Below are 16,696 nucleotides of genomic sequence, written 5' to 3' on the forward strand. Positions count from 1 at the left end.
AAAAAAAAAAAAAAAAAAAACCATGTCTGTACTGATTTTTTCTTGTCATTATTCCTAAACAATATAGTATAATAACTATTTATATTGTATTAGGTATTATATATATTCTGGAGATGATTTAAAGTATGCCCCCCTATATGCTTTATGCAAATACAACACCGTTTTATATCCGGAACTTGATTGTCCTCTGATTTTGGTATCCAAGGGAGGTCCTGGAGCCAATCCTCCCTGGATACAAAGGGACAGCTGTACTATACTCTCTTTGTTTTTAGAACTACAACGTGAGTGTCATCAAATCACAATAAGCTTTTTTTGAAAAGTCATTTTCCCATGAAAAAAATAAAATAAAACAAAAAAGATTTTAAAAAACTGCATCGGCCAATATGGTAACCACTAACTACATGTGGCCGTTTAAATTAAAGTTAATTGAAATGAAAAATTCAGCACTTCAGTTGCACTATCCACATTTCAACTTCTTCTTAGCTCCACGTGATTCATAGCAACCATGCTGGGCAGAGACTATCGGGCACATGTCCATTTTTGTGGAAAATCTATTGGACAGTATTGATCTACTCTGAAACCTTGCAGGGTTATCGTGAGATTTAGGCGAGTTGGTATGTGTAAAGTGCCTTGCACAATAGCCCTGCATTAAATGGTAGCTGTTTTCTCATAATGGCCACCGTTTATTCAGCATTTACCTTGTCTTTGAGTGCCCTGTGAGGTTGCTATCAGTCTTGCCAATTAACAGCTAGGAAAAGTAGGCCTGGGCAAGACTAAGCAGCCTGACCACTAAGACTCTCCAGTGGGTGCCTGGGGAGGTCACCGGCTTTCAAGCCTAGGAACTGTTCATGGCAAGGCCTGGGCCCCCAAACCTCTGTGGAGTGCCTCCTCCTGTGAAGGCCCTCTTTCCCAGAAAGCACAAGACTTGTGATGGAATATGGAAACCCTCGCTCCATTTCACACCCCTCTGCATTCTAATATATCTGTCCGGTGACAAACACAAGATAGCCCCGGCCAACTAATGTTTCAATAAGGTGAAGTTAAAGCTTTCATTGACTAGTTCAAATAGCTGTTGTTAGCCGGGAATAAGGCTTGACTCTACTGTATTTGAATCTACAGACCCCACAGTATAAAGATATAGACATATGCAATTAACCAGAAAGAAAGGGTAGAAAAATAACCACAAATCACAATGAAAATAAAATCAACTGCCAGCTATCTGGATTCCCCATCCAAATAATTTCCCCCTCTTCAATCAGAGTATTTGGCCTGCTGAGTTCTCTGCCATTCCTTATTAGAAGAAAGGGGATTCAATTTTATTTAACAATAACTTTTAAAATTGAAATAAGGGAAAACTATTTTTAATCTAAGTCAATATGAAAGTAGCGTGAATCTTTGAAAGATAGATTGTGATATTGAATAATGTTGAAACAGCATGTGTCAGGGGAAATATACTAAAAATAACACAGCTTAAAAATATACTCCATCTTTGATAAGATAGGGAAGTGTCTGTAAGTCCATAGTGGCACAAGCCTCTCAGAGCAGGGATCCGTGAGCCAGAAATAGCTTTTGGCAATAGCAATTCCAGCAAAAGTGATTCTTCTGACTTTCTCAAACCAAATGCCCTCTGGTCTCCACTTCTTCAGTAGATTCACAAAAGGAGTCTCTGTCCCTTGCCAAACCTTCTCTCCCAGTGACCTAAAGAGAGCTAACAGGGCCTGGAACTCTCAGGTGTGACTGTGACCAATTTTAACTGAGTCATAGGAGAATTGAAATTCTGGGTCCCCTGAAAGAAGTTCTATTATGGTTAGTTTCCTTACCAGAAAGTTTTATTACCATTTAACTGCAAAACAAATAGATTTACAAGAGGGAAAGTGGGGAACCTGATCTTCTTTTACAATCTCCCCTGCAGTGCTCGGATCTGAAGGAGAAGTTTCCCAACAATTGGGTTTAGGGTATTATTAGGGAGCCATAGCCCAAATTCTGGTCAGGTATTATCCAGGTGCAACTTAAAAGTGCTGTTAGGAAAAGAAGAACAGAGATGAAAACAGATGGTCTAGTCCTTGTGTTTGTTAGAGAGAGATGGAGAGAAGCCTAAATAGGTCGTGTTGCAGTTCTTTTCAACTAGTGAGCCCTTACCCCTTGTCTTTGCTTGCTGGTGGTTCATGGGTGGTTTGGACACATTTGGTCTAATAACCTTTCAGCCACAGCTGATGAGCATTTGTGGTCTTTGTGGTGAACCTTGTCTGTAGCCTCAGCCAGCTGCTGTATGAGGTTCCGCTGGAGACTTTCTATTCTGGTAATTGCTTCTCCTAACAACTGACATGTTTTCATCTTATGAGCTGGACAGGTACCTGATAAACCTTTTTTTCCCCTTTTTTGCCTTTGTTGCTTGGCTGCCCAGAACCAAACTGGCATCCTGTTATGACTGTATGGTAACTATGACGGACATTTTTAAGAGCTGCCTTTTCCTCTGTCTTTACTTTGCTATTCTACTTTATTTTCATCTCCTTGCTCAGACTTCCTCTCCTATTTTGAAAATTTATTTGCAGTGGCATTCAGACGGGATGGAAGAAAAATTTATTTGCAGTGGCATTCAGACGGGATGGAAGAGAGGTAGTGGAGACAGTGACGACAGACTGTCAGGGGTAATGAAAAGATTGTTGCCAAGAAGTCAAATAAATATAGGAAAGGGAGGCCCTTAGAGGTAGGGGCTAGAAGGACCAGGGAAATGGTCCAAGCATGGGATGTCAGGAGTCGAGATTTCCAGGTGGTGATGACAAACTCTGGGAGTACCTAGAGGGGAAGTTAGAAAAAATAAATCATTGTACTGAAGGAAGTCAAAGGAACTTCTGCCTCAAATTAAATTGGAAAACCGCCGGGCTCGGTGACTCAGCCTGTAATCCAGTGGACTGGAACCTGGGAGTCCTTCCTCCAAGATCTTAGAGAAACTTTCTTCTCTGTGACCTTCACACCTTCAATGTGTTCTATTCTTAAACCTGTTCTAGAGGAAAATGCTTTATTAAATGTATTAAATGTATCAGTCTTGCAATGCAAAAATGAATGCAAAGAATTTTCAAAATGAAAATGTTCCATAATACAATAAGAAATGTGGATATCAGAATCAGGATGCAAAAGGGTGACTTCTTATTTTCCTTTGTTTGGAGGCTCAATGATTTTCGCATGTTTATTAGATTCAAATGATGTGAGTCATGAAGATCAACATATTTCTTTTTAACAGGAATCCTTTGTGTTTGAACCCAACTGCCTCTTCAAAGTGGACGAATTTGGCTTCTTTCTGACCTGGAGAAGTGAAGGCAAGGTATGGCCCAAGAACAGCAAGTTGTTTTTCTTGATTTCTGGTTTAAACCATTACATTTGTCAATAAGCAGACTGAGTGCCTCTTGAGGGCACAGACGCTATACTCACTAGTTCCTTCAAGACTTAAAAAAAAAAAGTGTCTCCATGTCCCAGGTATTGGGGCATACAGGGATGATCAAGGGCATCATCCTATCCCTCATAGATATCAGTCTAGGAGCAAAGTGAGGCATTTAAAAAAAGTTAAAGTCATTGAGTGTCATGAAAGAGAAGTTTGGATTGTTTCAAGAGCTTAAAATAGGCAGGTCTGATTTAATTTTGGGAGGGAGTTAGATTTCCCAGAAGAAGAGATGCTCAAGCTGAAATCTAAAAGGTGCATGAAAAGTATGTTCATCTCATTATATCCTGAAACTCAATTTGATGTATGACACAATGTATACATTTAATGAACATTTGAGCAGAATTTAAGAAAAATAGAATTGGAACTATGGAAAAGTTAGCATTATTCCCACATAATTGTTTATGTATACACACATCGTTAATAATATACAGATATTATTAACAACATATGTGTAAAAGTAATAATATTTTGTAAATATTTTATAAATGTTCATAGTTGCATTCATATATATTTGAAATAGAATGTTTGGGGTCTTGATTATTTCTGATCATTGGAAATAATTATTGTTGTTATTTGGTTTTCACTTGTCTTCTATCTTAATCTGACCAGCATTACCATCATCATCATCAGAAATATTTGTCAAATACTTTATCTATGACATAGGTCTGGCAGAATTTAAGTTCACTGCTGTGTTGAATTCTCTTTCTTTAGGAAGGACAAGTTCTAGAATGTTCCCTTATCAACAGTATTCGATTGGGAGCCATACCAAAGGTACCTGTGATTGGCATCTACTGTTCTAAACACAGATTTATTTATGTTAGAAATGGTTTTCAGATTGATGTTTAACCTGTTACTGCCCCAAAATCAGCAAACTAGAAATTAAAAATTGACACAGTTTTGAAATCTTCTCATTTATAACTGTTGGGTGGCATGGATTGCATTATCATTAGTTATATTAGAAATATTCTTAACCCTTGGAAACCAAGACCTTTTCATGATACCAGCATCAAAGAAACAATCCCTTAACTCAGAAATTAATTTGATAAGCCCCCAGTTTTATTTTAGCAGACAGCAATTCACTTTTTATCTGTGGTTGATATAGAAATATAAATGATAAATAACTTGTGTAATTCCATATTTGTAAACCTGTTCGCTCAGACATTGTCTCACCTTAAAGGCTCAGTTTTTCTCTGAGAGGAAAAAAAATAAAACACATAAATTAATCTTCTTCAAAGTGACTGATTTACTTTGAATAAGCAGCTATTTACATAATGGTGCAAGGAATGTAAAAGATGTTTATCTCTAGAATATTCTAGCACAGCATTTATTTCCTTTTCTATAATAGCCCTGTAGGGTTTTAGCTGTTCAAAACAAAGTAACATTGCTCATTTTATTTAGGGTTTTCCTCTTTTATGTTAGTTAAATTTTCTGTGTAACTGCATGTTGGCTTTTCCTCCTGAGTTCTTTTGGGAAACAAAGACACTATTTTATTGACTAATGTGGGCAAACTTGCACAACTTTCATTCCAGCAGAGGATGCCATGGCTTGAAAATACTCACTCTTTGTGTCTAGGCTACTTAAAAGAATTAATCTTATTTTTGAGAATACTCTGTGGTTACTGGTTGTGGTAACACAACCTTTATTCATGTGATACCTCCGTGACTATCCTCTGGTGAGAGAAGCCCCTTTGAAAATTAAAGACTTTCCTATACTACTGCTATACTCCAGGTCCTTCAATAACTGCAACCAAAAATCTAAATGCCCTCACATCTAGTTTTCTAAATCAAAAATTTTATAAGACCTTTCTTATCAAGTGATTTCAAGTAATATGTAGTATTATAAATTTCACCTCTATAGATTTTAGAATAATCTAGATATCTGAGTGTTTTAGATAGAATACAAATTGCCTCTCTCTCTCTCCCCCATATATATATATGTATCTTACATCAAATATGGTTTCCTTTTATCATGTTTCTTCCTCCATGCTCTGAAATCTAACATATTTTTTCCTATATGTGTGCCTCTATACAGGATCCCAAAATCTTGGCTGCTCTTGAAGCTGTTGGAAAATCAGAAAATGATCTAGAAGGGCGGATAGTTTGCGTCTGCAGTGGCACAGATCTGGTGAACATTAGTTTCACCTACATGGTGGCTGAAAATCCAGAAGTAACTAAGGTAGCCTCAGTTAAATGGCCTCCCTGTCATCCCCCCCATATGTGTTGTGTGTGTGATTTTTATGTATAGTATAATTTTGACATCTATCCTTAAATTGGATAATTTAATTTTTAAAAATTTGCTAACATGTTTCTATAGAAAATTCAGCAAGCGCACCCTTTTTGCATGTCACTTATGTGGACCAACAACTCAAATACCTACTATGACGTGTTGTAAGAAAAACTAGCCCAGGACTTCTCATACTTGAATGTGCACAGGAATCTCTTAGTCTCTTGTTGAAATGCAGATTCTGATTCAATAAATTTGAGGTAAAGATATGATTCTCCTTGTTTTTTTCTTTTCTTTCTTTCTTTCTTTTTTTTTTTTTTCCAGTCAGGGTCTTCCTCTGTCCCCCAGGCTGGAATGCAGTGGCATGATTGTGGCCTACCCAACCTCGACCTTCGGGGCTCAGGTGATTCTTCCATCTCAGCTTCCTGAGTAGTTGGGACTATAAGCACTTGCCACCCTTCCCACCCAATTTTTTTTGTTTTTGTTTTTGTTTGTTTTCTTTTTAGTGATGAGGTCTTGCTGTGTTGCCTGGGCTGGTCTTGAACTCCTGTGCTCAATCAGTCCTCCCACCTCTGCCTCCCAAAGTGTTGGGATTATAGGCATGAGCCACCATGCCCAACCATACAATTCCCCTTTTCTAACAAACTCCCAGGTGATATAGATGCTGCTGGTCTGACAACCGGAGTTTGAGTAGCAAAGGTCTAGGTCAGTCCTGTCCAGTAGAAATATAATGCAGGCTACATATAATTTCAGTCTTTCTTGTGGCCACAGTTTAAAAATAAAAAGACATAGGTGAAGTTAATTTTTTGTTTGTTTGTTTGTTTGAGTTGGAGTCTCATTCTGTTGCCTAGGCTGGAGTGCAGTGGCACACTCATGGCCACTGCAGTCTTGACTTGCTAGGCTCAGGTGATCCTTCCGCCTCATCCTTCCAAGTAGCTGGAACTACAGGCACATGCTTCTATGCCTAGCTAATTTTTTTATTTATTGTAGAGATGAGGTCTCGCCAAGTTGCCCAGGCTGATCTCGACCTATGAACTCAGGTAATCCTCTCACCTCAGCTTCCCAAAGTGCTGGGACTATAGGCATAAGCCTCTGCTATTTATCTTTAGAAAGAAGGAATGGATGGGCTGTGTCACGTTCCAACAAGTTCTTTGTATATTTGCTTAATCAAAAAATTACCCAGGCATGGTGGTACATGCCTGTAGTTCCTGCTGCTTGGAAGGCTGAGGTGGAAGGGTTGCCTGAGCCCAGCAGGTCAAGGCTGCGGTGGCCATGAGCGTACCACTGCACTCCAGCCTGGGTGACAAAGTGAGACTCCAGCTCAAAAAAAAAAAAGGATATTAAATAATATAAACTGCGAAGAATGCTATTACTCACAAAGGAATCACAGTTACTATTCCCACCTTTAGGAAATAATTTAAAAGTAAGTGTTTTTTTTCAGTTGGAGTCTCACTCTGTCACCCAGACTGGAGGACGGTGGCACACTCACGGCCACCACAACCTTGACCTGTTGGGCTCAGGCAATCCTTCCACCTCAGACTTCCAAATAGCTGGGAATACAGGCATGCACCACCATGCCTGGTTTATTTATTTATTTTTTTAATTGTAGAGATTAGGTCTGGCCAAGTTGCCCAGGCTGGTCTCGAACCTGTGGGCTCAGATAATTCGCTCACCTTGGCCTCCCAAAGTGCTGGGATTATAGGCATGAGCTACTGTACCTGGCCATGAAACTAATTTTAATAAAATATTTGATTTAGCCCAATAGATCCAAAATATTGTTTTAATATGGCATCAATATAAAATTTGTCAGTGACATATTTGCACATATTTACATTGTTTTGCACAGACATTTTTTTTGCACAAAAAGTCTTCAAAATCTGGTGTGTATTTTCAAATCACACTAGCCACATCTTAGGTGGTCAATACCTATGTATAACTAATGGCTACCATATTGGGCAGCTCAGGTCTAGATGGTTTAGAAATAGAAACTCCCTCACTCATATAAGTTATTAAAATATTGGGTTAAGGCCTGGCACGGTGGTTCGCACCTGTAATCCCAGCACTTTGGGAGACTGAGGCAGGAGTATTACTTGAGCCCAGGAGGTTAAGGCTGTGGTGAGCTGTGATCATGCCATTGCACTCTTCTGGTTGACAGAGTAAGACCCCAACTGGAAAAAAAAAAAAATATATATATACACACACACACACACACACACACACACACACGTGGTTAAGATTCATCTTATAATTTGATACCCTACATACCATTGCCCTGGCAAGTGAGTCACAAAGGGATTTTTACCAAGGAAGTATAAATCCTCAAACTTAAATCTTTCTTTTCTGGAAATCATTTGTTTTCAGGATGGTTTAACATTTGTGCAGGGCTCTCATTATCTTCCTGGTTTTCTTCAAAATAATTTATCTAGCTTACGATAGTGTAAGAATATAATAGATAGCACTTATAACATATAAAATATGTGTTAACTGTGTTATTGGTAAGGCTTTTAGTCAACAAGAAGCTATTACTATTACATTTCGGGGGGTCAAAAGTTAGACATGGAATTTTGCCTGCATGAGGGTCAGCATCCCTAACCTCTTCATTGCTCAGGGGTCAACTGTACATGGACACTAACAGGCCATATCTTAAAACAGGCCAAGACTAACAGCAATCAAATTATGGAAAGCAAACACGTTATGGGATTTATTGATTTGAGCCATCTTTCAAGGACTGTACTTGCTCAGGGCTCAAGGTGAGGTGGGCAGTACCATGTAGAGAAGGTGTCTTAAGGAATAGTAAACATCCTCGGTATCTTCACATTCAGTAGGCTAAGGAGGAGGAAGAGGGGGGTCTGGTCTTACTGTCTCAGAGGCAGAGGAGGTGGTGGAGGCAGAAGGGGAGGAAGGAGAGACAGGCACACTCGGTATAACTTTGATTGAAAAAGTCCAAGTGGACCTGCACAGTTCAAATCAGTGTTGTTCAAGGATCAACTGTGTATGTTTGAGGGGTTGGGGGCTATATACTTAAAGATAAAATTTGGAGGTTTTTTCCTAGTAGCATTTCCATGGAAATTTAAGTGCAGCTAGCCAGATGAGTGAGAACTAAAAAATAATTCTGTATTGGATTTTCCATTCAAATCCAATACTATTTGAGCCTGCTGTTATTGAAGAAAGTAAGTGTTTCAGCTTCTGGGAATTATTACTTTGAATTTCATTAATAGTATAATATGAATCTCATTTTCCAAACTGGACAGTCCGTAGTTAGTTGAGCATGTCCTTTTGGTTGATTGACACTTGAAGAAGATACTGAATAAATTTTTTCAGTGAATATACATGTATGTGGATAATCTTGCCCACTTTCTGATTTTAAAACTTAAAATAACTGTATTAATACAAATCAGAGTGTTTACCACCCCCAGCAACCACCATTTTATTCCTGTTCCTCTTTATGTGTTGCCTGCCCTAGCAGAACACACAAGCCATCAAGTGGGAGGATTTATATGAAATGCATACAGGTATAATTACCTCAGGTGAAAATGATGGGAAAATTTCTAAATTAAATTGACTCAGTGAGAAATGTAGAGTCCACCCAGTATACTGGAAATGGTGTTTATGACTCAGTGGTATCACTCAAACATGAGAACAGCTTAGGAGCCTAGAATCATGAAGCCATGAAATATAGTCCTCTTAGTCCATTTAATGAGAAGCTGTATTCTCAATCAGTTTATTACAAAATTCAGTTAGAGCAAGTAATCATTTTTCAAATTAATACATATATACCTTAGACACTTTAACTTGAAGCATACAAATAGTCAAGCGTTTACCAGTCTTTTGCTAGGGCTGAAACCTTTCTTTAATTATGGATCTGTTGATTGGGACTTATGTATTTTTGCCTACACCTTACCTCTAATGCATTGTCTTAGATAAAGGGCAACTAAGACTTTAAGGACACTCATGGGGGGAGTGCAACAGAAAGCAAAGTTCTATCATGATATGACTCCTTTTCATAATCTTTTGGTTATCTTGTCCACATAGAGTTTGAGAAAAAAGCTTTCAGTCAGTTGCCTTTAAAGAAATATTCCCCAAATAGTGTGGTGGTCATGCCTTTAATCTCAGCACTTTGGAAGGTCGAACTAGGAGGATTGCTTAAGCCCAGAAGTTCAAGACCAGCCTGGTCAACACATTGAGACCTCATCTCTACAAAAATTTTTTTAAAATTAGCTGGTTGTGGTGGCACCTGGAGTCCCAGCTGCTCGTGAGGTTGAGGCAGGAGGATCACTTAAGCCCAGGAGTTCGAGACTGTGGTAAGCCATGATTGTGCCACCGCACTCCAACTTCAGTGACAGAGCAAGATCTTGACTCAAAAATAAAAAGAAATATTCCCAAAATATTCAACTGGAGAAACAACAACCCTCTTTCTTTACACAAGAATATTTCATTGGTTTATATAATTTTTACAACAACTGACATAAACAGGTTTGGAAATAAAAAGTAACTTGTGGTGCCATGCAAGGTAAGGGCAAAATAATACAAAATATTGGAAAGTGGCTTCCTAACTAGGAGCGGTTGGCATTCCTTGAGTGACCAGTGTCTTGCTTGTCTTATGAACAGCTAACAAGTCTTGGTCTGATCAGTGAAGTCAAAGTTAAGAAAGAGGGTTTCTTGTATAGAACTTGCTTGTGAGTATTTATCCTATGAGCCAATTCCTAATTCCTAGGTTCTTATTACACTTACAAGAAGAAGAATTCACTCTGAAGAATTCACTCATCTGATCAGTAATCCAGGCAAAGGGGCCAATTTTCAACTTACTGTCCTTTTCATGGAAGTCTAAGTTCCACATGGAAGAACTTTTTCTGATTTTGAGCAAGCCATTTTACCTTCTTAGTTTTTCTATTTCTCAAACAGGGTCTCTGAGATTTTTTTTTTCTTCTTATTCAAGTGGGTGTTTTAAGAGTCAGCAACATTTTTTATATGAAATCTGAGTTTCTCAGAGTTGAGGTTTTAAATAAATACCAAATATGTTTTTAGTGTCTGTGACTCTAAAAATATGCTTGTACGTTTTTCAATAAAAGATGACAGCATTATAACAGGCACTCTTGCATTTCTTTCTCTCTCTCTCTCTCTCTCTCTCTCTCTCTCTCTCTCTCTCTCTCTCTCTCTTTCTTTCTTTCTTTCCTTCCTTCGAGTCAAGGTCTCACTCTGTTGCCCATGGCAGAGTGCAATGGTATGATCATGGCTCACCACAGCCTGTACCTCCTGGGCGCAGGCAATCCTTCCATTTCAACCTCCCAAGTAGCTGAGACTACAGGAGTACAACACCAGGCCTGGCTAAATTATTTAAATTGTTTGTAGAGATGAGGTCTCACTATGTTGCCCAGCCTGGTCTCAAACTCCTGGGCTCAAGTGATCCTCCCACCTTGGCCTCCTAAAGTGTCAGGATTATAGTGCCAGGATTATAGGTAAGCCACCACTCCCCAGCGCATCTGTATTTTCTGTAACTGCCCTCTCTGCTTAAAGAGTAAACAAGCTTATCTTGCCATGTTTACCTATTTAGAAGATTTGAGCTCAATTCTCCTCTACTAAGATGTCCCACATCAAGCTTTCACTTTTCTTGCTGGCTCTTCCCACATCATCTCAACAGCTCATCCTCTCAGTTGCTGAGACGATGAACACCTTCCTCTCATACCTGCATGAGTCCATTCATAAATACGCATAGCTGTACCTTCAACATGCATCCAGAATCCAGTGGCTTCTCTCCACCACCATCACTACACTGTGGTTCAGGCCAGTAGCATTTCTCCCCTGTTCTGCTCCAACAGACTTCTCACTGGCGTCTTGGCCTTGATCTTGCCCCTTGTAGTCCAGTCTGAAAATCGCAGCTGGAGGCATGCTTTCAAAATGTCATTCAGATCACATCACTCCATTTTGAACCTCATAATAACAGCTTAATTTACAATTTCCAGACTGCTCATTATACTTTATGCAGGTTGTAAATATTTGGCGAACTTCATAAATTATGCCTTGTAACCAAGTCATCAAATAAGGGTATACATCATTACTATGGAAATTAAATTATAAAAATACCATGTGTACCTTTGTATACAGAAAAGATAAAGCCAGGTCATTTATTATAGGTAATAAATATTTTAACAAATGGGGTTGAATGTCAAAATTGCACTGCTGAATTTGAATTATGGTGAGTGGAATGGATGCCATGGTTACTGCCATGGTTCCAGGGGAAGGGATTTTCTCTTTGTTTTGCAGAGAAAAAAAAAATCCAGTCTCTATTTAATATGTCCCTTCTACTGGCTTTGCTAACAGCCTGCAGATCCTCCCAACCCTACAACTAGTTCCTCATCTGGTATTCAAGCACAGGGCTACTCCAAGGGATTGGATTGAAGGATTTAGCCTCAACTTCTTAGAAATGCTATTTCATTTCTTGAAATGTAGTTTTAACTGTATTATATAGGTCAGTAGTTCTCATACATGTGTTCCCCAGACCAGCTGCTCCAGCAATACCTGAGAACTTCCTAGAGATGCGGATTTCCAGGCACTGCCTCAACCCTCCCGAATTAGAAACCCTGGGTTTTAACTAGCCTCCAAGGTGATTCTGATAAACACTCAAGTTTGAGAATCATTACTGTGCAGAAAAGCTCAATCACTAGCATTTATATCCTGCTTTTCTTGCCGAGACCGTAAAGAACTTGCATTAACTTGCTGGTCTGCTGCCCAGGTTCACCTGAGCATATGTCTGCTGAATACTCAAGCTGCTAAAGTGTAAATCTGCACTTGCTCTCCACCCTCATCCCAGCCCCAGCATACTCACTGGTTAAAGGTTCTTCACCACATTGCCTCCTCAATGTGGGATAGTTGTATGTCTGTGTGTTTGTTTTTGTTTTTTGTTTTTTTAGTTTTTAGTTTTTGCTTTTTCATGTTTCCAAGACTAGAAGTTGGCATTTTCTTGTTTACTTTTTATTCTTTAAACTCTTCTGAGTTCACTGGAAACAAATCAGTGAGGGCACTAAGGTTTCTTGAGGGCACAACTGTGAATCAGAGCAAATGAGTGTGCGCATATTCCTAAGTGTAAATGCCCCATCTCACCTAGGAGTTTTCTTCTTGCCAAATAAACACAATGGAGTTTATTGTTTTTATTGCTGTGCTGAATTTCAAGACCATCTGACTTCCTGCCTTATGAGGGCTGTGTTCATCAGTGAATCTATGGAGTGCGCAAAACCAGGCTCCCTGGGCCTCCCACTACTACATTTTCTCTTTCTGACTCCTTCTTCCTTGACCTCTAGCTTTTCATTTGCTCTTGCAAGACAGTCTGTCCTGGAATTCACTACTTCCTCTTCTCATCCATGGTGGCGCTCTCTGTACTAAGACTTATTTCTTTATCTGTGAATCACTAAAGCTGTAGCTCCTTTTTTTTTTTAAGTTGGCATCTCACTCTGTTGCCCATGCTTGAGTGCAGTGGCATGCTCATGGCCTTCACAGCTTGATCGACTGGGCTCAGGCGATCCTTCCATCTCAGCCTTCCAAGTAGCTGGAATTGCAGGCATGCACCACCGTGCCTAGCTAATTTTTTGATTTATTGTAGAGTCAAGGTCTCACCAAGTTGCCCAGGATGGTCTCGAACCCCTGGGCTCAGGCCTCCACCTCCCAGAGTGCTGGGATTACAGGTGTGAGCCACCGTGCCCAGACTGTAGCTCCTTTAGACCAGACCTTGTAGACTCAGATCCCTGCTGTAGCCAGGGAGATGATGTGAATAGTGAAAAAGTGCCAGGCAGAGACGAACAGGTGATGGTGTGCACTTCACCGAGTTGCAGGGCATATACCCTATCGAGGAGACAGCACCTCTTGCTTCCTATTAATTTTCCAACTAACAAATCATAGACCTGAGGTTGCTAGATTACTGTTGATGTTTTTTTTCATGAAATACTGAGCATCTGGTTTCTTTACATGAAATCTCCTGATGTTAAAATGTTGAAAGATAATTCATTTTTTAAACACTGTGCCAGATGACAAACATGTCTGGATCATTTAGAACTTTAGCTGTAAACTTTGGGTAACCAGCATATGCACGTGCTTGCACTAACATGAATACTGATATTTACGTAATGTGTTCACCATATTGACATTTTAAATGAAGATGCCTGTTTGTCTTTTATTTCTTAATCCATCTATTTATCCAATAATTATTTTTTGATTAATCTTAAACTTGGAAAATCATTTTGATTCTATTGGTCTTTTTCTTTTTATTGGTAAAAGAAAGGAATTGAACCATGGGTCCCTTGAAGTCATTTTCTCATATGAAACTTAAGGACTCTCTTTGCAAAATAAAGTACACCAGTACCCAAGGAGGGTTCAGGCTAGTTGTTTTGACGGGATACTTGGCTACACATGAAAGTCCCTAAATTAGCTTAACCCAGACACATCACCATCAGGCCAGGAGTCAAACTCTGTGGTTGGAGAGGGGAGGGGAGAGAAGTTGTTCCATGTAAGAAGCAGGGCATCATACCCAGAAGAGGGGGATCTACTGATCACATCGTGGTGGATGTCCAGAGCAGACAGTCCACTAGAATAGTGAAGGCTGTGCAGATGGGAGTTAGGACATGAAATATGTAGAAGTAGACAGTGTTGTACCCACAGTGTGGAGCTAGTGAGAACACTGGTGTGAATGTTTTTTATTGAGAAATTGGAAAGTTTGGCTAAGACTGCAGCCTGCTTTGAGTACCAAGCCAAAATGCTTGTGGAATCTATCCTGAAGCATCTAGGAGGGTATTAGAAGGTCATTACTTGTGTTGGAAGAGCAATGCACACTCTTTACATGCTAAGAAGATGAATATATTGTGGTTATCATGTGAGTGATTAACATGTGACTGAGAGTCCTGCTACTCAAGTATGATTGGGGATCAACTGGGACATATCACTTGGAATATTCTTAGAAATGCAGGATCTTAGGCCCAACCCAGACCTGCTGAATTAGAATCTGCATTTGAGCAAGTTCTCTAATTACCTTCAGTGCACAGTCAAGTTTGAGATCCTGAGGTAGAATGCAAGAAAATCAGTTGTTCTTGGTTTCAGTCCATTACACAAAGAGGAAAAGACCTGAGAAATATTGGAATGTAGAATCCAGAGGGTTTATTCTGAGGTGAAGTTAGAGGTGAAGCTAAAATAGAGACCAGATTTTAAGTATAAATAACAGGGAGTATGATGATACAGTTATCAGAAATTGAGGGCCTGGTTACTTTGGGTCAGAGGGAAAGAGGGACAGTGAATTTGTCTAAAATATGTTCTCTGAGGAATCTGTCACATGACCTGCTATGGATCATACATTGGGAAGGAGATCATTCACTACTTGGGACCCTTGTCTTCAAGGATCTTTGGGACTTGTCTTCAGGGCTAGTCCTGGCCTCACTGTCCCTTTGTTGCACATTTCTAGCCCCTTGACATTCTGGAAAGATCTATCTTTGTTTTCCTTTTGAAACCCCCTACCGACTTACAGAGTCAAATGTGAATTTTTAACTGTCATTGTTCTTAGTGCTGGACTCAGAGTTTCTTAGCCCTGGACTTATTTAAAAGCTCCTTGTCAAAATGCATGTTCAGGACCATACAACATGTCACTGGAACTGAAGGAGGTTTAGCTGTTGTTTTAGGGAATTTTGTCACCTGCATCAGTGACATGGTTTCCTTGGAGGAGTGAGCATATCAAAGGGGAATAAAATGCCTTGAGCCTCAGTTTAGCTCCCGGGTCAGCTGCAACTGCACTGACCATGTTGGCAAAGTCGTTTTACCCATTTGCATGGGCAGGCTGTTTTTTTACTTTTGACTGGTGTTCTCTGAATGCAAAAGGAGTTTTGCTTATGGCAAGAGCATGTACTTGTAGTACTACACTCTAATGTAGACAGTCCAGGAGAGTAAAAAAAAAGAAAGTAAAAATCCCCTAGAGTGCATTCTCTCTGCTGTGTCTTTTTTTTTTTTTTTAGATTCAGGTGAAATTTGCCTAACATAATCTTAACCATTTTAAAGTGAGTAATTCAGGGTTATTCAGTACAGTCACAATATTGGGCTTCTGTCACCTCTGTCTAGTCTCAAAATGTTTGTATCACACCAAAAGGAAACCCTGAGCCAGTAAGCAGTTCCTCCCCGTCCTCCTCCCCACAGCCCTAACAACCACATTAATGTGTCTGTTTAATACATGCACAATTTTCTTTTTATATGCAGTTGGACTCATGCTATGAGTTTAATATATGGTATTTTTCTTTTTTTTTTTTTTTTTTTGAGTTGGAGTCTCACTCTGTCGCCCAGACTGGGAGTGCAGTGGCCGCTCCCAGGCCACCGCAGCCTCGACCTGCTGGGCTCTGGCAATCCTTCTGCCTCAGCCTTCCAAGTAGACGGAATTACAGGCATTCGCTACCACACCCGGCTGATTTTTTGATTTATTGTAAAGATGAGGTCTCACTGCCCAGGCGGGTCTCGAACCCGCAGGCTCAGTCAATCCATTCACCTCAGCCTCCCAAAGGCACGGGATTACAGGCTGAGCCACAGAGCCCAGCTTCAATTACTCTTTACTTGTATGATCTGAGACTTCGTTTCATTTTATTTTTATCCAAACGTAGATAATAACATCTACTGTCAACTTATTGTTGTGCAAATTAGATGAGGTAGCATGATAAAGTGTTTTATTCATTAAGCCCCACAGCATATAAGACACTGCACAGGAAAATCACAGATAAAAATCGACATCCCTTCCAAAAAACCCTGATGACCTATTAAAGGACACGGTTTTCCAAATAACTGTTCTGTAAGACATAGTATAATACATAGTATAACAGAGTCATAAACAAAACATTATAGTCAGGAGAGCAGCAAAAGCATAAATAATGGAGTAAAAAAGAAATTATTGAGAAGAAAGAAAGAACCCATGTTGAAAAGCAAATGACAGAAAGTGCGAATTAGCAAGACAGACTGAAATGAAATTATGATGGAATTTGTAAAAATGTGCAATTTTTATCTACTAAGAAAAAATCCAGAATG

General features: G+C 39.5%; 1 protein-coding gene across 4 annotated transcripts in view; it reads left to right on the forward strand.

The window, feature by feature from the left end:
* PLCB4 (phospholipase C beta 4) overlaps window positions 1-16,696 on the forward strand; it is a 165,850-nt gene that overhangs the window by 32,287 nt on the left and 116,867 nt on the right. For all 4 annotated transcript variants that reach the window (XM_008058841.1, XM_008058842.1, XM_021712763.1 and 1 more), the window contains exons 2-4: window positions 3,242-3,322; window positions 4,151-4,210; window positions 5,471-5,614. In XM_008058841.1, coding sequence (XP_008057032.1) covers window positions 3,242-3,322; window positions 4,151-4,210; window positions 5,471-5,614 — 285 coding nt within the window. The remainder of the gene's footprint in view (window positions 1-3,241; window positions 3,323-4,150; window positions 4,211-5,470; window positions 5,615-16,696) is intronic.

This window comes from Carlito syrichta, unplaced genomic scaffold (assembly GCF_000164805.1).
Source record: "Carlito syrichta isolate Samal-C Ts95f unplaced genomic scaffold, Tarsius_syrichta-2.0.1 Scaffold303642, whole genome shotgun sequence".
Classification (NCBI taxonomy): domain Eukaryota; kingdom Metazoa; phylum Chordata; class Mammalia; order Primates; family Tarsiidae; genus Carlito; species Carlito syrichta.